At 40.0% G+C, this 22,543-nt stretch overlaps 2 protein-coding genes across 5 annotated transcripts; both read right to left on the bottom strand.

The window, feature by feature from the left end:
- Window positions 1-61: 61 nt before the first annotated feature.
- stag2a (STAG2 cohesin complex component a) lies at window positions 62-18,759 on the bottom strand. 4 transcript variants are annotated; one of them, XM_086226059.1, is made up of 35 exons: window positions 18,573-18,759; window positions 18,295-18,331; window positions 13,583-13,704; window positions 13,393-13,471; window positions 13,062-13,220; window positions 12,667-12,763; window positions 12,497-12,573; window positions 12,125-12,329; window positions 11,879-12,030; window positions 11,293-11,366; window positions 10,492-10,615; window positions 9,807-9,905; window positions 9,570-9,649; window positions 8,506-8,613; window positions 8,313-8,421; window positions 8,074-8,191; window positions 7,807-7,910; window positions 7,617-7,709; window positions 7,440-7,529; window positions 7,146-7,349; window positions 6,991-7,061; window positions 6,741-6,828; window positions 6,524-6,604; window positions 6,040-6,132; window positions 5,763-5,937; window positions 5,505-5,644; window positions 5,315-5,416; window positions 4,553-4,701; window positions 4,313-4,441; window positions 3,971-4,179; window positions 3,423-3,678; window positions 3,183-3,293; window positions 2,919-3,045; window positions 2,477-2,554; window positions 62-1,976 (listed from the first exon to the last, which is right to left on the bottom strand). In XM_086226059.1, the coding sequence occupies exons 2-35, from the start codon at window positions 18,295-18,297 to the stop codon at window positions 1,953-1,955; spliced, it is 3,930 nt and encodes a 1,309-aa protein (XP_086082185.1). In that variant the 5' UTR covers window positions 18,298-18,331; window positions 18,573-18,759; the 3' UTR covers window positions 62-1,952. The 4 variants fall into 4 exon arrangements, with proteins under 4 accessions (XP_086082185.1, XP_086082186.1, XP_086082187.1 ...); XM_086226060.1 differs by lacking the exon at window positions 18,295-18,331; XM_086226061.1 differs by lacking the exons at window positions 18,295-18,331; window positions 18,573-18,759 and adding an exon at window positions 15,506-15,540.
- Window positions 18,760-20,474: 1,715 nt separating this feature from the next.
- epd (ependymin) lies at window positions 20,475-22,072 on the bottom strand. Its single transcript, XM_086226103.1, has 6 exons — window positions 21,904-22,072; window positions 21,738-21,769; window positions 21,493-21,630; window positions 21,215-21,401; window positions 21,031-21,109; window positions 20,475-20,893 (listed from the first exon to the last, which is right to left on the bottom strand). The coding sequence occupies exons 1-6, from the start codon at window positions 22,049-22,051 to the stop codon at window positions 20,767-20,769; spliced, it is 711 nt and encodes a 236-aa protein (XP_086082229.1). The 5' UTR covers window positions 22,052-22,072; the 3' UTR covers window positions 20,475-20,766.
- Window positions 22,073-22,543: the final 471 nt, after the last annotated feature.

Raw genomic sequence — 22,543 nt, 5'->3', positions numbered from 1 at the left:
GGACACTTGGTAAATAGCATAAAAACACAAATTTATTATACACAAAAATTTAAATATGTTTTAACAGACAGATGTATGCACATTTTCAGCAGTTCAATGCAAAACAGAGAAGATCCAAACTGTAAAGTTACAAGCAATTCAAAGATGTATTTTTCCTCATCTGGCTAACATGACTAGTTAGTATGTAAATGTTAATGATTAAGACCGTGTGATCTTTTCCCAGACAATACTGAGATTCAGAAAAAAATAGGGATTTGTTTATAACAACAATATGATTACATCTTTTCCCATAAAATCTGATTCTGCCAACCAGGCCGATACACAGAGGTAAAGAAATGCCACAACAATCATTTCAAAGACAAACAGAACAATGCATGTACACTTGCCAATTAGTAGGGTTAACTTAAAATAGGTACATTCTATTTCTTTAACCTTCCACTTAACTGTCAAGCAAACAGAAACTGCAAATATAAAATAAGCACCTATTCACAATATTATATTATGTATAATATACATTTCTGATACTATAATTGTTGGCTAAATAATTCTAGAACTTTGTAATTTAGAATAATTCTATAACTCTTATACAAGCAACAGTGATACACCAAATAAATTGGCCGTTTGAAAAGATTCCTCTGCGCACACAAGAACTGGAAAACAAAACAAACGACAAAACACACACACCTCCCAACCATTTTCAAGTCCTTTCATTTAAAGATTGTAATTATGTCATTTCTATGTCATTAGATACTATTAAATATAATAGAGTGGAGAAAATACTTACAATATAGGAGATTACATTTTCAAATTTGCATCAATGTCTGTGTATGACACCGTTAATGATCCCAGTATTAGAAAGTAATTTTTCAAGCTATAAATTTGTCACATTTCTACATTTGGACAATTTATTTCTATTTCAACCATTCATTCTAGATAGATGAAAAGAAGATAAAAACAGCTGACCATATCTATAGTAACAATCATCTCCATTAAAAAGGATTATTTCATCTATGTGAAATAACATGATTAGAAACCCTTAATTTACAATTGATTGTCAATACAAAATATCTATAAATCAAAGTCATCTATAAGGTATAAAAGCAGGACACATATCTCTAAAAAATACCATCACAAAGAAATCTGAGAATACCGTATATCATTTTGTGGCAAGGCCTTTGAACAGTATGAGACACCAGTTCACATTATACTTTACTGTGTACATGTTCCGATATATGGCTACATGCCATGCCAAAATCTACAGTTTTAAAGTACAGTAGGTGATCACAATATCATTGACACCTTTAAAATATAACGCAGTTCAATTCAATAGCCCAGCAATATATCCTGCCTTTATCAAGCTGCGTTCAGTTTCTGTTATAGATATAGGCAGGGAGGAGTCTGTGTGTAAACTGCCCTGTCATGTGATTGTTCAATAACTGAACGCTGTGCATCATAGAAGCAGTGCTTTTGCAGGGCTACTTTAAGATCTGCTGGTGTTCAATAATTTGTGGCCCCCCCCCCAATTATATTGGCTTCTATGTATCTACATCAGACAATTTTTGTCTACTCATGAAAAAGATTAAAGGTATATGTTATAAATCTGAATTTCAGTATGTTATTGTCCCCTCACCTGTCACACAAGTCCAGACAGTACTGGCGCTTTAATTCACCCTAACGTGATGCTGACGGAAATCTTAGTGAAAGCTAGCGGAAGTTTTTGTCAGGGCAAACCTATAAAGCCATTTTTCACATAGAGTGATGAAGTCTGGTAGTTGAAAATAACAGAAAAAAATTCAAATTCAAGATCTATGTTTTAATGCAGTCTCCAAGAGGCAAACATTGGTGTCTCACGAACCATTTCCAGTAGTCCATTTGGCTCTATTCTGATCAGCGATCCGTCACATCATCCGAGGATTTTGGTAATACAGTGTCCATGATGCATCAAGTTCGTACTAAAACATTGACACATTGAGAACCTGGACGGACAAAAGGTTATTTAGACATATTGTATATTCATAATCTGAGAACTAAGGAAATCCAAGCTTTCAGAACTTTAGACTTACAAGTTATATATAGGGGGGCAGCTTAAAGGAGACAAATGGCTACATTTATGTCAAATATATTGTGACACGAAAAAGAGAGAAAAAAATTGTTGTTGTTGTTTTTTTTATTCTACCAAAATAAATGAATATTTCAGGTAAAGTGTGTATAGACTGTAATGTTTGTCATTACATGCTCTACTACGATTACATCTATTCAGTACATAGATATTCTACTGCTGCCGTTTGCAATGATGACAAAGTAACAGGAGTTCAAATCAATCAAATGAGGATTGTTTCCGTCAAGTATTTTCGTAACTTACTGTGATATCTGACTGCATGAATAACAAGTGGTGTTTGCGAATGGCTTTAGTCGTGTCACAATCGTGAGAAAACTGTGTTTACGCCAATAAAATGACCACACGGCTAATACTCACCGAATCATCCATGATGGAGGATGGATCGAAGTAGTCTGGCTTAAGTTCAGTTCTTTCTCTGCGATTCTTTGATGCCGGCTGGAAAACAAAGGCTCAGTCAGCATAATGCATCAAAAATGGAACTAAAGGGCACTAGGGAAAGCGTATACCACCAGCGAGCCAATATGTCATCAAATTCGGATCCTATTCAAGATTAATAACAACATCCTGTGTTCCTCAACCAATGTGCGATCATCCTATGTAATTCCATCTTCACAATCTTTAGTTGTCTTAAGTCGACAAACGGGACCATTTTATTCAGAAAAACATCAGCACTGATTGGACCACTGAGGCGGTTGAAATGTGGTTCAGGTTCTTGTAATAATCAAAACTATTTACCCGTGAAAAACATTAGTTGACTTTTTTTTTTTTTTAAAGGTCTGCAGAACCCTGATGAAATTACCAGGTCTATGTCCATAGTGTCAAAGTCCATGCCCTCGTTGATGTCTTCCAAACGATCCTCTGATGACATCATGACATCCTCCACTATTGGCTCCTCATCATCCTCCATGAGTCCAGTTCCTCGACGACTGAGGACACAGGCAAACATGTCAGTCAGACAAATGGACGTAAATGAAAGGTGCATTTGATGTTGCCTATGGACTGGATGTAACGTCTAATCTTTCATCCACTTAACCCCTACTTATGTAGAGAGACACCATCTTACATCGCTTGCTGCATGTGGTTCCTCATCTTAGCGTATTGCATGCTAACCCGCTCCTGCTGCTGACGGGCCTCGGCTTGCTGCCTCTGTGTTAACATCCACCTGACCTGGGTGCTGTGAGACATTGAACAGTATTTAACCAAGAATTAAACATTCTGTCGGGTTTCACAAAAGCAGCACAAGAAACATGAAACAGTCACACAACATCCAAATATTCAATTTCACAGGTAATAGTTGCAGTACTTGTAATCGATGGTAGCCTGATGGGGATGATGTGGCTGTTGCTGCTGCTGCTGCTGCTGCTGAGGAGGAACAGCCTGATGGGGATGCTGCTCTGTTGGCATGGCATAAGCAGCCACATAGCTGTCCTCAGGCCTCATCTTCTTTGGGTCCCTCAGTGCAGTGGAGGTGAGGTGAGGTGAATGCATCATCACTGGCGTCTGGACATTCTGCTCACGGTTCATCCAAACTGCATCACTGCTGCTGCAGCTGTTCTCTTCTGTTAGAGAGAAGAACCAATTCAACCACAGAGCTCTCGTACCTTCCTGAGTGCATACAAACCATCAGGAGACTGCAGGTGATGTACTCCAGAGACAAAATGCCACCTGGGCGTTGTTGAAGTGAACATGTGTGAGTTTTTTTGAGTCTGTGGATTTGGCAGACAAATCGGCTCGTCATTTGTGTGATCCACTTTTCCCAGCAAAAACTTGAAAGCTGCTGGTTTATTACGCATGAAGTATTGTATATCAATTCCTCCAGTACACAAAGCATACTGACGTCAAACTGCTCACCTTCAGGCAATTTCCTTTTGCCAACAGTGGCTGTCTTGGACTTCTTACTCCTGATGGTGGAACCTCGACTGCTGATCCCACTGATGACAGACATGGTGTCATCATCCCCACCAGCCTGCAGGGAGTTCCTGTATGAGATGAGGGGCAGCCAGCAGTCCTCTCGCTGCAGAGCCATCTGAAATGTCATGAAGCGCTCCAGGTACATGTGACTGTCAGAATGACAGTGGTCACAGTTAGAAGCAGCTCCATGCTCAAAGTAATATTGTGTGTGTGTGTGTGTGTGTATATACATATATATATATATGAAATTTATGACATAAATCACTTGTTCCTCTGACTTACACTGTTCTCTTGTCCTGACGGATTAGTTTACTTGAAAACTCGCTCAGAATATCCAAAAACGCAAGATTGAGAGGTGGACTCCCCTCTCCTTGGGGGCTAGGTTCCTTGAAAGAAAACTCAATTCCATTCCTAAATCAATAAAAAGGAAATAATGAGTAGAACGCCTTGCTCATTAAAAACATAGCTGTCGGTTTAAGACCCGAATTGTGTGCAAAGTATTGGCTCAGGAAAACTCCTTACTTATGTAACATAGCAATAGCCTCCCTGGTCTTCAACTGATCCAAGCCAAAAGTCAATGAGAAGCGCCTGGCAAGCTCTTTTATGCCACAGAAGGCTGATGATGAGCGATCAAAATTAAAGCCAAGCTCGGACAACATCTCATTAAATAACTGCAAAAGAAAACAAGACAAACAAACATTTTAACCTTACTTTACAAGTGTTGTTCAGACTAAATGCAGTTATGATCTACGGGTAGGGCCTGTGTCCACCAAAGTTGTTTTTTTTCGCAGCTGAAAATGTCCGGTGTTCTCCTGATAGCATCCGACTGGGAGTGTTTGAGAGCACTTGTGAGGTGAAGTTTTGGTAATGTGATAGTAATATGAAGTAAAAAATAAAAAAGGTGGTCCAAGGCTGAATTACTCCCCTGGATGAAAGAAAGATTTCAATCACTGACGGCAAGAAGACAGACGCGCTATTTTGTGTGGATTCATGAAAAGCTTTGGATGAGTAGAAGTCCTGACGCGCACAATGTCGGTGAGTGTTGACGAGCTTCTCTATTGCAGCGCTCCCATTGAAAACATTTTAAAGACACAATCACCTACAGGAAGAACACGTTGGTGGACACGGGCTATTACACATTATAAAACAGTTGAAAAAAAGACCACCAGCTTTCTCTCTTATATGAGTATGAAGACATACTTGTGTACTACACTCTAATGTTTCTTAATGAATGAACAAATAAAAATACTGACTTATTTTACTGACTTCCACCAAGAATCTTACCTTTTGCAGGCTTAAAATGAGGGTTCTCGCACACTGGATTTTGTCGATTTGTCTTGTTTTACTCATTGTTTCCTTGATGATATCGCCATAGTCGTTGTAATACTAAGACGGAAGGGAGAAAACAGTGTTAAAAAGAAGACCAGGGAGTGATTCTTGATAATTGTAACGAAAAAAGGGGGTCTAAACCTACCCTCATATACTGTTTAAATATATCTGCTCCAGTGTTCATTTCCACAACATTGTACGTGATTAATTTACAATAAGCAGCCAGGAGGTTTCTTCGCTTGTGCAGAGCCTCTATTTTATTGGCTTCATCATCTTGATGCCCGTCTGAAAAGTACAACAACAAAAATAGAGTAAAAATTTTTTTTTTTTAGAAACCCACATTTCAGTAAATAATATACAGTCCAACTTCTCCGTTAGCACAAGAGCGATGACGGACTCTTACCTGTGCTGTTGCTGTCATCATCCTGATCGATGAAAACTTGATCCATGATGAAGTTGAGCAGCTCAGTCTGCAGTGAGGAGTCAGGCGTATACACCAGAGGTTCAAGTTGTTCCCGGCCTGAAGCCATGATTTGGTGGCTGAAGATCAATAGCAGATCACATAGTGTGGTGAAGGCCTGGAATAAACACAGTAGTTTTATGAGAATACTGACCAGCGAATGTTTTCAGTCGTAGTGAAAAGGAGGAAGTTATCGATTGGCTGGGCAGTATAATCCCACCTGCTCTTTGACAGCCGTGTTGATGCTGTTTAAGTATCGCTGACACATCAAGCAGAAAGCTCTCATTTGCTTTCTCAAAGTCACCATATCACCCTAAAAGAGCAAATATTCAGTTATAATATGGCTGTAAAAGTACCGCAAAACCATAAAGAGAATGCCTTATAACACTCGCGATAAAAATCTCTGACTTTTTCGAAGAACACTGTAAATTCTTTGATACTGCAGCATAATAGCAATAAACATTCAAGTGGAACAAGTGACATTTAAGGCGAAAGGACTCTCATTGAATCTGTGCATAGATGTTATTTCTGCTAACAGCAGCTAGTTGCAATTTTGAGGGTGGCTTTGCTTCGAGTTAATACCATCATGACGTCTCCATTTGCCCAAAAAAATATCCAGACAATCTATTGCAGTTTATCTAATCTTAGATCTTCTGTTAGTTTTGCTGCTACCTCTTAAAATGCATCATACATAGTATGAATACCTTCGGTGAGGTGCCACCTGAAACCTTCGCTAGATGCCAAAGGATGATGTAGTGCGTGCACTGCATTGCTTGAATCACAATCTGGAGGGGGAGAAAAAAATCAGATGGATGTGATTAGCTTTTAGGACATTCCATGCCAAGACTGAATTGTTGGTTTTACATTTCGATAATGTTGCTGAAAACAAGAGCAGAGACTCTATTGTTGGGTCTGGAGTACCTGCTCAGGCATATCCCCGTTCTGCAGGCCTGTGTTGAGAAGCCTGTAGTTGCTGGTGAAAAGATCCCACTTTGTCAGGTCATGTGCACTGGCAGCAACAAAAAAAAAAAAGAATAAAAAAAGGAAACTACATAAATGCATAATAATATACATTTAAGCGTTATAAATGTCTTCTACAGGATTGAAATAAAATAATGCTATTTGAGGGCTTCTATAAATCACGCAGAAAGCACAAATCAGTTTGCTTTACTTGTGGAAAGCACTGATCTTCTTGAGAGTGGAGAGAACTTGATAGGAGTCATCGTCATCTGGTTCTTCACCCTGACAGAGATGAGCTCAAGATTATTAAATTTTAGAGGATTCATCGCAGTCTATTCTTTATCGAACAAATCCTGCAGCACATACCTCTTCCAGGAAGTCCTCCAGGAGTCTGTTGAATTTATCTACAAGCTCATCGAGAAGCTGGGAGCGAGCAATATCCACCCGGTTGTAGATAGTGAACTCTTCATTGCAGAGATAGTGGTAGGTGGTAGAACAGGCCTCCAGGACCTCAGTGTCTGTGTGCTTATCTATCACCTCCCAGATTTGCCGCAACAAAGCATCCAAGTGCTTGAAGAAAGCGCAAAACATTGTTTTACTGGCACTGGATGGAGATTACAACTTGCAGAAATTAAAACAAAGATGAAAAAATGGGCACACCTTTTCTAATCGGCCAGTTGTGTAGATGTCAAGATCAAAGTACTTTGGTATTTGTAGCAGATTGGTCACTTTATCGATATCAACGCAGTACTACGTCAAGAAACAACAGAGCAGTAAGACTGAGTCAAGGCAAATATACATGTCAGGTAGGCCGTGGTTCAGAAAGCAAGCGATCACCTTTGCCAGTAACAGAGGCAATGCAACAGCAAACATCTCTGTGATTCGTGTCCGATCGTCTAGCTGTGTTTTCTTCTCCTTTGCGGTCAGAACCTTTCGCGTGCAAAAAGAATGACATTAACTTTAATTAATCTAAGCAAGAAAGTTGTTTAATCGTCAAGGGTGTCAAGCATGATAACCGGGGGCTCACCCTCTTCCCTGTGCCCCTGCCTACTGGAGGGTGGCATTCACAAGCCTGTCGAATGGCACAGAGCATGATCTCGACCAGAGCCGTCTCCTGACGATCACTCAGCGCTTCAAAAAAAGGGTCACAGAAAGTTACGGGCGTTGTCATCATAAGACCTTCAAACCACAACTATAATACTAATCAAGAATTAAAGTGACGCATGAGAGAAATTCAAAAATGTCTGCTTTTCTACCACTGTGGCTGAAAATGAGTAATTGAGAGGGTTGTTACCCTCCTCCCCTGGCACGGGCTCATCCAGCAGCAGGCTGATCATAGTCTCCCAGTCCTTCAGCAGCTCTGATGCACACTCCCAAAGGCTGTCCACCAAGTACGCCCCATGTTCATGCAACTAGGAGACATCCAAAGTTTGGACCCAATAAATTATATATATTTCACTTACTATTTAATTAACAGACCTGTTGTAATTGGCATGCTATTGGGGTTAACGAGTGACAAAAAGACAGGCGTACCTCACTTTCCAAAAAGAAGAAGACAGTAGTCTTGATAAGGCTGCCATTGAGGCTCTGTCTTCCCCTCCTGGGTAATCCCTCCTCCTCTGGACCTCGATGGCTAAAGAGCCTAAAAATCCAGGTGACTCAATATAAATGTGATAATGATGTGAATTATATCCACTAGGGAAGTTTCAAGCATGCAAGCACTTACTTCTTAAACAGGAACTCTCCTGCTGAAACGGCAATGGGTCGATGGGCTGAGTAAACCAGGTGATAAACACTCTCACAGTCCTCTGCGGTCAACACCTCATCACTGCTCCTGTTCAATGAAAGTTCAGTTCTTAGTAGAGTGCCAGATGATTTTAAGATCACCCTCAGACAAATGAAGTCATAAAAATAATTTGCTCTGAAGAGCAATTTCTGCCTTAGATGAGCTCAGAATTTCAATGTGCACAAGAGAAACCTTCCCCCTTCAACAGATGAAAATTTAAACAGCTTTCTAGTATCCAACCCAGCAAATGCATCATTCTGAGGCTCAAACATCTTGTCGGCACCACTGAATTTCAAGCACATGACTCAGAATATCTTCAAAAATAAATGTAAATTAATCATTTTTATACTATCAAAATGTTGGGATAAAATGTCCCAAGGTCAGTGGAGGAAAAAAAAACTCCAAAATATACTCTTTTAATGTATTCCGTTGGCTGAAATGACAGCCTTTAAATATTTCTCTTTGTAGTTTGCGGAAATTCTTTGTGCAGACGCAGATTTTCAGTTCTCTCAGGTTTTTAAAAGGATTTCTGCCTGGACTCATTGCCGGCCAGAATAAATATTCTGTCTTGTCCTTGTCAACTATTCTTTTGTGCTGCTGTAGGTGTTCTTTGTATCACCACACATGATGATCCAAAGCAGATCAGCATGTCCTGGTCAAAGTCCTGAGAGCTCTGCTTCAAATGGCTTTCTAACTTTGGAGGATGTATTTAATTCAAACATGACTTAATAATCTTCTGATTTATTCCATCATGTTTTACTGGTGGCAAAGTGTTCAAGTCCATAAGAATGATACGACTACTCGTGTTTGGCGTACATTGTTTGTCTTTATTATCTATTTTACTTAGTGATTTTTTTTCTCGTTTTTTTGTTGTTGTTGATGTTGTTCAATAGCTTCGAAATTGTATACTTGAAATTCAGGGTTGCCACCAATTCTGACCACATATCTCATTCACAATCTTTTCTAGAAAAATGCAACCATCAGATAGAGAAGAGGTTACTCACTGCAGCACTAGTGTCAGAAGTTTAATGGCTTGCACTGCAACGTCATATTCTTTGTCCAGAGTCATAGACACGATGCGGTCCTGTCAGTGAGAAGTGAGAAGATATCTTAGCCTGGGACATTCCAACATCAGCTGTCACATGCATGGATACAATGTCAAAATTCTGACATTAAGAGTAAATCGAATGCATTCCAGTAATGCAGTAACTGGTACAGAGGTGATGTGGCTGCTGGGTTACCTTGAAGCGACTTGTGAAGAGTTCTAGTCGAGTACCAAGTTCTCTGTTGTAGTATAGGCCTTGAAGGGCAGTCAGGCATTTTAACCGCACCTCACCTTGCTGGAGCAGAAATACAGAAAAGATTTACCAAAGCCAAAACTCAGGGGACACTTTACTATTACTCAAGTTCAACCCCTTTATTTAAATCAAACCTTCAGAAGCAAAGGAAAAGACCAGCATTCTCTTGTGCAGACAAAGTCATCACACCTTTTTTTATTTTATTTGGTGCTGTTAGAGTTAGATTCAAGGACATGATGGATTAATTAGTGATTCAGACCAGAATTAGGTCTTCTACTAATATAGAGGCATTTCTTTATGATTTCTTCATGAAATATTGTAGAAAAATACTCTGCACTAGTGGCAAATACAAAGAAATATAAATTAACTGCACATAATGTAAACAATACAGAGAAATGTGGATGAGGTTTTTTTTTTGTGAAAGAGCTGAAAAGGGAACTGAAAGATCCCTGTGGTGCGACTGGGAGGGGACACACGTACACACACACACACACACACACACACACACACACACACACACACACACACACACACACACAGATGGTTTGAATTGTGAAGTGACTGCAGGAAGACTCGATATCTAGTACTGAGATCTAAATACTTCAACATCTACATTATGGGGTCTCACCTTGTCATGCATTGTCCAGCCAACATACTTCAAGTAACTGTCATTGAGGAAGGCGTCGCTGTACAGCTTCATCCACATGCCGATCTCCTCAATACAGATAGCTCGAATATCAGCTATAGCATCCCTGTGAAACACAAGAATGTGCATGAAGTTACAATGTAAGTTTACAATGTCTTCTTTGTGTCAACAGCAGTAGCAGAAAGGCTCTAATCTAAACATCTTCACCCAAAATCACAGATGTGCTGATACTGATTTGACACTAGAGGGCACCAAAAGGCAGGAGTTGAGAAGTCCTTTGCTGAGAAGGGCTCCTAAGTGAATGAGATTAAAGTGACTCCGGGCAGCAAAGAGCAGAGCAGGTCGGAATTCTCTAAACATGTCTAGTATAGCATACACCGGAACATCCCTAGCAAAACTAAAGGGGAAAATGTAGTCCCGCAGTTCTTTGCAGCAGCGACTATTAAAGATCGTGCGTGAGGGACAAGGGATACATGTTGCTGATCAAGCATTAACAATCTGAAGCTATTAATAGCATAGACTTCCAATCAGATCATCATCAGAAAATTAAACATTTCGAAAGACAAGAGGTAAGAGGTTTTTGGCCGGATGATTTTCAATTCATTTCTCATGGAACTGTGGCGGTCTTTTCTGAAGTCCTCATGAATTAATCTTCACATTTTCCCTCGGCATGATGATATTTGGAGAGGGAAGGACAAGTGGTTGGAAAAACATGGACAATATCATTTTATAAACAATCTTTTGCTGAAATAAAGTGCGAAAGTTAAGCGATGATTCACATACCGATATCTGTGGACAAACACTCCTTTGAAAATGGCGTTCATCATGTTCTCAATCTCGTCTTGATTTTCTTGAAGCTGAGAGAAAAACACAAATTTATGATATGGTTGATAAATTTATTGATACGAACTATGATTTCTGAAATGTGTATGATAACAGGAAAACATACATCTTTGCTCCATCTCATTCATCACTTTAGCGCAAAAACTAAAATACATATTTAGCCTTCAAGATGTTTGTTGGGAAAAGTCATTTTAGCAATCTTACAGGACAGTTTGAGGTTATTTTACATTCGTACTTGCTGTCAACGAAGATCAAGGAATGAAAAAAACAACAACTATGTATTCATCTCAATACTCATCAGAAAAAAATACCCACATTAGCCAAACGCAACTGCTAACAAATCATCAAATATCTGATCGCTACTCTCTTCCACTTACCAAAAATATTTTTACAAAATAGTCATGTAGCTGCTTCCATTTCATGTGATTTTGCTAGTTCATGACATCAACAACATTCCAAAGATCTTCAAGTGTTTGGAATTATGGGTTTAATGGAGTGACAAAGGATGACAGACAGTTTCTCTCACCTCTTTCCGCTTCTGTAACAGCAGCTCCAACCTGTCATTGGCCCTTTTTGCAATGACCTTGTTCCTCTCTGCCTCGTACTGTCTCTGAGTGTTGTCCATGTTGATGCTCAGGTTTAGAGCCACGTTCACCAAGGCTGTCATCAACTTCATGGCTGGCGAAGACAATAATGTTCAGGTGCACACATGAAGGAATGACTGGACAGCAGAGAGTGAGAAGGAGCGCAGGGGTGCACTTTGAAAACTGACCTGCTAGTGTGCTTGTGTGTCTAAACGCTCTGACCTGTGAGTCAGACAGGCCGGTGAGCAGTGAGATGACCGTGTCCATCATATACTCATCGTAGATGATACTGTACTGACACTGGCGCACCAGAACTGCGATGAAGTCACAGAAGCTTATCCGGAATTTCTTCCACTGTGGCCCTGATAAGGTTAATGGATAGTCACCGCTGTCCTGTTTGATGATAGGGGACAGATTGAGGTCTGATGCGTATCTGTTTTACTCATTTCCATTGCTTTCATTTTAAAAACTTGCCTTTGGGTGTGTGATTAAAACAAGTCTCATGATAGGACGTGCTACCTGGTGACTGTCATTTAATGTAAAAACACAGCCTGAATCACCTCATCAAACTCCTCTGTCATTTTTCGAATGATTTCAGAGTTCTGCATATGTCTGAACATCTCGGCACTCACAGCACCTACGAGGAGAATCATATCAGGTCAACATAGTTCAGCTCCCTGTTCTCCTTTTAAGAACCCAACCTTTCACACGCAAATAGTCTGATACTTGCCTCTGCAGCCAGAGCACTGAATGAAGAAGTTGATCAAGTCCAAGAGAGCAATATCCCTGTCATGTTTGTAAGCCTCGATCCAGTCGTCAATGACAGACTGCAAAGATAAAACATCACCAAGACATTTTGATTTACCCTTGCGTTTAATCCAAATAAAACATCATCCTGTGTGCATCAACGCTACTCAACGTCTATCACAACCCCAATGATCTCCATGAGTACACACAACTGCATGGGAGTCCATTCAGCGGTTGAGAGATTTCTGTCTTCACTAAAGTGGCAGAAAGACCAACGAATCTCTAAATTCACGTATCCTGCAGCAACCACAAGAGTCCAAATATTCACAGCACTACCCAGCAAGACATAAGCTCTTCGCCACGCTACTGTGCACCCACCTGCGTGGCGCTCTTCCCCATTTTAACCACCTCAAAGAGAGTCATATTCTCCATCCCGTTCTCCTGATGATGGCCATTGACCCAGCTGACCCCTGGGCCCCTCGCTGCTCCCCCACCCTTGGCCTTGTCTCCAGGCACCTTCCTGCCTCTCTTGAATGGCTAGAAAAGTGAAAAAAAGACAGGTTGTTTTTTTGTTTTTTTTTGTGGGACCATGACATTACATGCGCACATATACGGGATATTATTAATCACATCTTTCTTGATCGACCAACTCGTGTTTGTGCGACCTCAAGAACACACAGATATGAACAAATATTGGAAAATAACATACTGTGCTTTTTCCTGTCTTTGCATTTTTTCCATCAGGATCCTCAAAGTCAGTATCTGAAGACAATTGGGATTCTGCCTCTCTGTGCACAACACACAAACATCAAAATAGCATTTGTGTTCCTCAGAATACCAAGGCAGTGTTATATACACGTATACCAAAACACAACATGTCTCAACGGTGCAGTGCTTACTGAGGAAACTGAAAATCTGTGTGCAAATCCTGCGCTGCTATCATTTCTTTAACATTTTCTGGATCTGCTGAAGCACCAACTGCTGTGGACCTTAAAGTGCGGAGGAATCTCTTCTCAGACACCTGGAAAATAAGAGCAGTGGAAGGATGTAGTGAGAGAACATTCACTGCACAGAAACCGAGAGGAACAAGCCAATAGCAGTCTAAAGATACACACAGTGAATCCTTCATTTAAAATTACCATTTGCTGCTGTTCATTTAAAATCAGCAATAGCACTAAACACACATAACACAAATGCTAGAGAAGCTTGGATGTTTGGATTCGCCATTTGGAAAACACTTCAAAATGGTTAATTTTCCATTTTCATCTTCCATTAGTGGGAAGCGCTGATACATGTCACATACCCACGCACATAAGAAATCCCTGAATAACCCTAGCCGCGTTTGCAACTCAAATGGCCTCGCGTCCTGTTTCTGACTCAGACATGACAGATGCTTTTTCCAGTTCATTAAATATTTGCGAAGCATTTCCTTTTCAAGCTTCACATCAACTTGCGATGCACTCCTCAGCTTATACTTGCCGCCAACAGTTGGAAGCAGACTCCATTAAACATCTGCAGTACGCATCTCATCTCTCTAAGCATGAGCTAGAGCAAACAATAGTGCTCAATTATTACTTCAAACCAGCCACAAATAAACAGCGCGTGGAAAGTTGTTGTTTCTGTGGTTACTTGTTTAAATCATTCGCTCCAGTCTAGTCAGATTCAATGCCAACTGAACAGAGTTAGCATGCGGTTAGAACGCAGATGGGGCAAATTACCATGTTCAACCGGGTTTAGTAACTATGCTGACTGGAGTGGATAAATACCCAAATCTACTGCAGGAACAATGCCGATTTAATCTTTGTGAACAAGAGGGTATTTTTAATGACTTCTGTTCAGGTATAGATTCATATTCAGCTTTGGTTTATTGTCACTTTGCGTTGTTTTTTTTTTTTTATATTGAGAACACCACATTTTTGCTGTCTGAAAATCAGTCTTATAAACTAAACAAGAAGTCAGATTGCCCACAAAATGATTGCTGATGAAATGACGGATTCTTCTGAGTGTATCACACATCTCATTAGTGTGAGAACCATGATCAGATGCAGAATAATTAAACATCTCCTTCAGAGGGCTTCCCTACAGGCAGTGTTTACCTACAGGTACTGAGGGGGCTCTATTCACTCACTCCTTGTTATTCATGACATGCTACATTACAATCTGTTACATAAGACATAAATAACAGGTCGTGGCTGAGGTTTCTAGGGGGGAATAACAAACCAGCGCTCATGTCAACGAATTAGCGGACCGACAGAATGATTGTACATTCCTTGGAGGAAAATAAGCCATCTGCAGACTGCTGATAATATTTTGGATTACTCATATTGAAAGCAGAGGTTATTTGCATCCCAACAACAGGCTGAGATCATCGGATGATACGGGGAAGGTGTAGTAACCCAGGAGAAAAGCTTAATCATCTGGCTTCTTTTTAGCTGCCAGACCAGGTGAGTTTACCTAACTTGTCAATTGTAAAACCCGTATCTAAAGCTCGAACCAATTTTCTGCTATTTGAACATTACATCCATCCATTCCTCCATTTTCTTCTGCTTATCCTGATAAGCGTCATGGGGGGGGGGGGGGGGGTGGGGGTGGAGCCTATCCCTACAGCCTTCAGGCAAGAGGCAGGGTTCACCCTGGACAGGTCACCAGTCCATCACTGGACCAACACATAGAGACAGACAACCATTCACACTCACAGTCACACCTATGGTCAATTTAGAGTATCAATCAGCCTCGTCCCCTCTTGATGTCTTTGGACTGTGGGAGGAAGCTGGAGTACCAGAGAGAACCCACACAGGAACAGGGAGAACATGGAGACTCACACAGAAAGATCCTGTGCTGGAGCTGGGGCTCGAACCTGGAACCTTCTTGCTGTGTGATAACCACTGCACCACCTTCCAGAACAATTATGGAATTATTTTATTAACTTGAGAGGTAATTGTTGTTTTTTCATGATCAAACATGAAAAATCAAAATAAATAAATAAAAATTGTATTCTCACCTTGGGCATCAAAATTACAAGGGCCTGCCCAGTGTTAGTCACAATAAATCGGATTCCTGTGTGTCAGGTTTGTTTTTGAATTGTTGTTTTTGGTTGTTATTTTTTCCCTGATTTCGATAACTCAACCTTAATGGCTGGTGTTTTAATTAACAACACGGTGCTTCCGATAATTGTCATTAAAGGAACCAAAAGCATCAGGTTTCCTCAAACCATGCTTTTTCTTTAAATAGAAATAAGAACTGAAAGATGCACTATGATGGTGAATCCAAAACAAGCTGACTGAGGGAAAGCAAGGGGTTCATGAGGAGAAGGGCTTTTCTCATTAACATAATTCCCTCCCCCATCTTCTCATTTTAAATCAAGTAAATACACACCATTTACTCTCTGTCTATTTTCAGTCTCATTCACCTCCGGTCTTCTAGATAAAACTCCTCTACACCTGCAAATGGAAAAATGCAGCAGGCCATATTGCAATTATTTTTTATATCTTTTTTGAAACCCTATTACCATCGTCACAAATCAAAAGCATGTTGTTGCTTCACAACTTTGCTTCGGCACTCAGTATTACAGCAGACTCCTTTAGACCAGGGCTTTGTGTGGGGCCTGTTCACACAGCAGTAACTGCAGATGGGCGGATAATTTTTGGAAAAGCTAACATTGTCTTAGGGAAAGTTAGAAAGCAGGAAAAAGTGGTGCAAATCTGAATTTTCTACACATCTGTGACTCACGTTTTAGTTTCTGTACGATATTACCATGACTGCAATCAGATCTTCTCGTCTCTGAGCCTGCCCACATCCATATGTGGTCACATTGTGAAAGTGAGAGACCGGTCATATCAGAATTCACGTGACTTTTACATCAATTTTTGTAAACATTTGTCAACGTTCAAAACTGGTGGGCACTTGCTGTTTTTTCCATACGGGGCAGCTGCAAATTGGTTGTAAAATTTTTAGTCGGGTTTTAAAGTACAAACACAACTTTGCACCTGACAACCGCTCAGGAGTGCTTTTGATTTACAAACCAGAGAGACCCATCACATCCTCTGACCCTGCTCTTCTAGCTGTTCCATGAGCAATCAGTCAGACTGTGTTTGTATAGCACCTCTTAAATTAATGAAATACTATTCCGATGCTTGACAGGGGATTGACGAATCATAAGATGAACTGAATAGAATTAGGGGACGAATGCAAACTATCAAACTGTCGCGTTTTTAAACACTAAATTCAAGCCAGTTTAATTAAATTGATGCCCTGGAGTCGGTAAGGCTGTTCTCGTGTCTTAGATGATAACGCCATGATAAGATGAATTCTGTGGCACATGTAGAGAAGTCATGCAGCTGATGTGCCGCAGAATGTACCTTTTTAACTTCTGAAAGCAGCATCATGAAATCCTCCTCAGTATTTTGGAGTGATTCATAGGAGACCAGCCACAGGAGAACTCCCAGGTCAAGACAGTACCTGATCCACTACTCTTTATTTCAGGAATGTAAGAGGGGCTGAATAAACTTATGGTACCATGCTCATGTGTTTGTTTGTTTTTTTTTAATTCTGTGGGCTTTTCCTCACAGTTAACAAACTCATTCTTCCGTTTCTTCTGACTAATAAATCATGAGAAATTCTTCACTTGAATAAGATTTACTTCAAAACAGACTCAGTGAATTGTATATGACTTGGCACCTTTTGCCTCAGATGGTAAAAGAACTCCAACCCTTTATATGGGCCACAGGGCCAAATCTGGACCACCAGTTTAAAAGTAATCATAATGTAAAATACTGGTTTTTGTGAGGTTGAAATGCTATCTAAATGTGTACCACCCCTAATTTTGAACCATTTTTTAACATGCCAGTGTGACAGTGTGCAGGATGTCAATTTGGCACCAGGTATGTAAGAAACATGTATGGAGCACAGTGGTACACAGACAAAAAACACTTTATTAAAACACATGTTTACTTTTGGCCTGGTCCATCATTTCAGTTTAGATCCTCCTCAGAAAGATGTTTGGGCATCCCTGGTATTACGGGACATCCCTGACTCCAACACAAGATCTTGAAATGTACAGGGGTACCACAAAAATGGGTGCATTTCTGTAGGCCCATAACTAACGAGGCCATAGAAACATGAAGAGAGCATAGAAACGACTGAAGGGGTTCAGTGTTATTCATGGGGCCCAGTAATCTCTAGCCGCACCCCTGCAAGTGTGATTTATCCTCAGCAGGTGACTCCTAACCTCCAGGACTGGAACAAACACTCCGTGACACATCGCTCGATAATATTTACGCAAGTTGTAAGATATTCCCCAAAGTGTTCATGTGAAGTTAGCCAAACAGTTTTTCACATTTCATTTCAAACAACTTAACCCTACAACCATCGTGACACGCGCAGTTGTATACTTCCGAACTACAAACACAAGTACAGATGTTTCCGAGGCTCATGATTCCTATCCACTCTCTCTTCCTGACGTGCTGTCTCAGCTACGACGGCCAAACATCTCCCAGGCTAACGACAGCTAATCTTCATCCTGAGCGTTACTAGCCGCGACGTTCTGTTTTTACCTGAAGATTCTCTCACACAGTACTTCGAGTGTGTGAAGCTGCACCGGGATTAAACTCACCATATTCTTTTTGGTGCATTTTCAGATGAGTTGCAAGCTACAAAAAAAAGCATTGCTGTTAGCTGTAACATTAGCTCGCTAACGAGACCATCACATTGTACCAGCTATGAGGTTAGCTCGCCATTACCTGTCACTGTCATATAAACGTATTTTAATATAGTCTACTACTGCACAAACAACTCTCAGTAACACGGATGTCATTTGTCCCAAGAGCCAATATATTTCGGCATCAATGACAAACTCCCCGAATGTTAGCTATCCGCCATTTTACAACTTACCTCGTTTTAAATCAACGACGGACCCAAACCAAAAATCCAAACGTTGCTGACTTGGTTAAGAAAGTGCATTCACTGATTTTCCGCACAAACTGTCATTTTCAAAATCTTTAAATAAATTGTTTTATTTGCTAGCAAACGTTGAGCCTCCTTGGTGGCTAACATAACAAGGTACAGTTTGTATTTTCGTTGTTTTTGCATGCAGCACACACACACCACCTGTCGGTGACAGCGTGTACTGCAGGTAAATGTACACATCCTGTGAAGGAGCACCAGTTTGAGACTTTCTTCCCTGGGATCAGTTTAATAGTCCCCAAGCACACTGGGAAAAAAAGGCCTCAGCCTTTAGACAAAAAGTTACACAGAAAAATGTTTGAATAAGTTTATGTCTCAGATAGTTAAAAGAAAAAGAAACTGACTGACTGACTTATCAGAACTTTTAAGTAATAATCTAAGCCTCCTCAAATTCTCCCTTACCCTCTTCAATATAGCCCAGCCAATCAATTTGTTGTTTTAATTATCAGTTACAAAAATTCCCAAGATAAATATAGACAGAGCTAAAATTGTCATACGAAATTACAGGAACTTGCCAGCTGTTTTGAAGTGTAGATGTTTCCAAACCATTTGTGAGAGGATAAGGGGGGTTAGGGTTAAAGTTTTGAGGAACAAACACGAATTTCTCGACTACAGTCACCAACGCTAATAATTACGAACATTAGATCCTCACCGGGAATTACTTACAAAATTGCACAGTTTTGTTTGATATGTAATACTAAATGTGGACAACTGTGATAACACCCTAACAAATGTATAATTATTGTTTGTGTACAATGGACGCATAATTAGATGATCCTGACACTGAAGCAACAAAGGAATTAGCAGCTACTGCATACAGATAAGGGGAAAAAATATCCCAAAGCTTCTAGAGCACATATTTAATATTTGCACTGACCTGTTGTGTCTGACTGTAATAACTGGAAGGCCAAAATATTCTTTAAAAAATGATTTTACCTTTATTTTACATTTTAGAAAACATTCATCTTGACTGACTTGGCACTATGAACATGCGATAACTTAGACATATGTCAAGGTATGTGGAGCAGGAAAGCTGTTATTACATTTTAATTTTATACAACTATTAATATTCTCATATTAATATTAGTTTGCAGTAATTGCATTGTTTTCTATTTCTATTTCTACTGATATAAAGGATTTTGATAGACCACTTAAGATAGAGCTGATATTTCATTCATGTGTTTCATGTTCCTAAATAATAATAATAATAATAATTATAATAATAACAATACCAATAATAAGAGAAACCCCAGCAGAGGTCTCTTGAATATGTTAACTCAGTTTTTTGAGTTTAGATGCCTCTAAAGGGCTTTGTCAAAGTACAGCCCCTGGACATACACATTAATCCTTAAAAATCCAAATTGAAATGGCCAAACTTCGGTTGAGGTCATAGTACCAACTGAATATTTTTGTAGTCCTATTTTTTTCACATGCATACCAATTTGAAAAGCACTACCGGGTTATTTTTTTTTAATATCTAAAGGAGAGCTGTGGACGATTATTTACCACTTTTGCATGAGACCCATAAAATACATACAATTTCACAGGCCTGATGTGCATGTAGTTTCATGAGAATTGATCAAGTTTATGCCTCTCAAAACGTGATTCATTAGATTGAATATCAATGATACTGATTACTTGCATATCAACAGGGCTCGCACACACTGTTCTGTGCTTGGGCCCTGATAAACTATGACCCTTGGCCCCAGATCAGAAACAGAATGAAAAACTTGTTGGTCATCCAAACACAAACATGCTAAACCCAGAACCTTTATTAAGAGATAAATCTCGCCACACACACACAAAAAGAAAACCCAACTCTTTACACCATTGACAGCTTTGACATTTTATTGTTCCATTAATCATATCTTTCAGGTTTTGTAAGCAGTACCAACTTATAAATCCACCAACTGTTAGTAATAACAACTAATGCTATAATCCATGTCATATCTTCTTCCTTTACATGTATGTGTACAGTATGATCACTGAGAGCCATAACTTCATCGTGGAGTAGATGATCAAACAGGTGTAGTGCAATGTCACAGGAAATACACATGAGAAGAGAGAAAAGTCTACACTGTTGGATTGGGGTCTGATTGTCTGCTGCGCGGTAAAGCTTCATCTAGATGAACTCATTCAAGAAACTATGTTCTGTCCCTTCTGGTGTCTCCTCCACAGGTAGCCCCTGACAATAGGGTGGCACCAGCAGAAGATCGGGATCCTTGATCTCGTTGTCAACGTCAGAGAGGCTATAATGAAGAGGTATAAAAGAAGAAATGAAGATTTGTCTTTTTAGTCAACAAATAGGACGCTGCATATAATCATTGGGCTCATGATTGCACAGAGACCAGCAAACAACAACAACAACAACAACAAAACTACCAACCTGATTAAGACTGAGACAGATTCAGAAAAGTAGAATGAGGAGAGAGGCAAACATCCTGCAGTCACAGACATGGAGTATCCTAAAAAAAAGAAAAAAAATATGCAGGTCAAAACAAATTCACACACTCAAGATTCATAACATTGTCACAAACCAGGCATGTTTTAATCGATAGCATCTCTCACACCTTTTACTTCAGCAGATGATCCCATCCATATGTTCAGTTTAATTCCTTCCCCATCAATGGATGGATTGCCAACGCTGATCGCAGTCAGGAACTTGGCATCATCGGGAATATCTAGTGGTTGCAGGGTTGATTGAAGGGTTTTTTTCTCACAGCTCTGGTTTTTGCTGTCAATCTCATAGAAAATCCCCTGCCAGATATAAGACAACAGCAGGTCAGAAAATGAAGGCACCAGTTGAACAACGCAACAGGGATGTGTATTTAAGCCAGAAATCCGTCACCTCTTCAAAAAACATCAGTAGATCATGCTCCTGTGAACTGTTCACATACTGGCTCTCATTTGATGTGAAGCGTAGTTTCTTCCCCATTGAATCGTACGTGAAGTGGCCAAATGCTTTAATCTCGCCTCTTAGGGACATCTGATTTCGTTCAAAAGAGCACATTGAGAGGGAAATGTAGAAGGTTCATGTTATTTTAGGTATCAAAATAGTTGAAATAGGCAAAAAAAGGACAGACTCAAACTCACCATATTCAGGTATCCTGTCATATTTGGTGAATCTGAAAGACGGCAAGATCCGTTAGAAAGCTCTTATGGGTGAGACATTTTAAATTCATACTGACCTTGCGATCTCACCAAGACAACTCATAAAGGAAACACGGAAAAACAAAACTATGGAACAACAAATTCTTACGGCAAGGCTGACGGTGCTCTGCATTGGTGGAGGCAGTCGAGCACATGAAGGCAAAGAGAAGAAGAGCTGCGTACATTTTCCTCGGCGACAGGCAGGCAGGCACAATAATAAAGCCAGAGATGGCAAAAAAACACAACTTTAAGTGCATCTACTTTTCAGTGAAGTTCCAGCTGCTTTTATAGGGCAGTGATTGAGGGCAGTCAGAGAGTATTATGCAAAATGACCTCGGATGACCTCAGTCTTGAAGCTAGAATATACAAACAGTGAAGTCCTGTGTCAGGAGGGGGGCGCTGTGAAAGATTTTTCTTAGGTTATCTTTTCTTTTTGATTGTGCAGCTGTGCGCACTGTTTTTCCTGCTATGTTTATCTCTATCCTCACCACATTTTCAAAAGCACCTTGTTCTGCGTGTCACATTAAAGCCTCCTTCCGATTTACATTGATAGCACGGCAAACGGCTATTCAGGCCCGGAAAAACAATAAACTGGATCGGCAAGATGTGGACGCATTTGTCCAAAAGAATACAAATTTGAATATCCAATGTGTTTTCTCACAAAAACCTAGATCCCTAACAAAAATATGCATATTTTAAATAGAATACCTCACTAGCACCATGTTTAATTTCAGCTCAGTGTAAGTGTC

Source organism: Aulostomus chinensis, chromosome 15 (genome assembly GCF_037954235.1).
Source record: "Aulostomus chinensis isolate RoL2024-O1b breed Wild chromosome 15, RoL_Achi_v1.0, whole genome shotgun sequence".
Lineage (NCBI taxonomy): Eukaryota > Metazoa > Chordata > Actinopteri > Syngnathiformes > Aulostomidae > Aulostomus > Aulostomus chinensis.
This window is presented reverse-complemented; position numbering and strand designations above follow the sequence as displayed.

What these genes read in the sequence shown, in the direction of transcription:
- epd (XM_086226103.1), bottom strand. Translation starts at nt 22,051, where the DNA reads ATGCACTTAAAGTTGTGTTTTTTTGCCATCTCTGGCTTTATTATTGTG. An exon ending in TGACAGGATACCTGAATATG is followed by an intron (nt 21,631 to 21,737) that starts GTGAGTTTGAGT and finishes GAACGAAATCAG; the next exon opens with ATGTCCCTAAGAGGCGAGAT. An exon ending in ATCATCTGCTGAAGTAAAAG is followed by an intron (nt 21,110 to 21,214) that starts GTGTGAGAGATG and finishes TCTTTTTTTTAG; the next exon opens with GATACTCCATGTCTGTGACT.
- stag2a (XM_086226059.1), bottom strand. An exon ending in TGACAGAGGAGTTTGATGAG is followed by an intron (nt 12,330 to 12,496) that starts GTGATTCAGGCT and finishes ATCATCAAACAG; the next exon opens with GACAGCGGTGACTATCCATT. An exon ending in GTGTTTGTCCACAGATATCG is followed by an intron (nt 10,616 to 11,292) that starts GTATGTGAATCA and finishes TGTGTTTCACAG; the next exon opens with GGATGCTATAGCTGATATTC.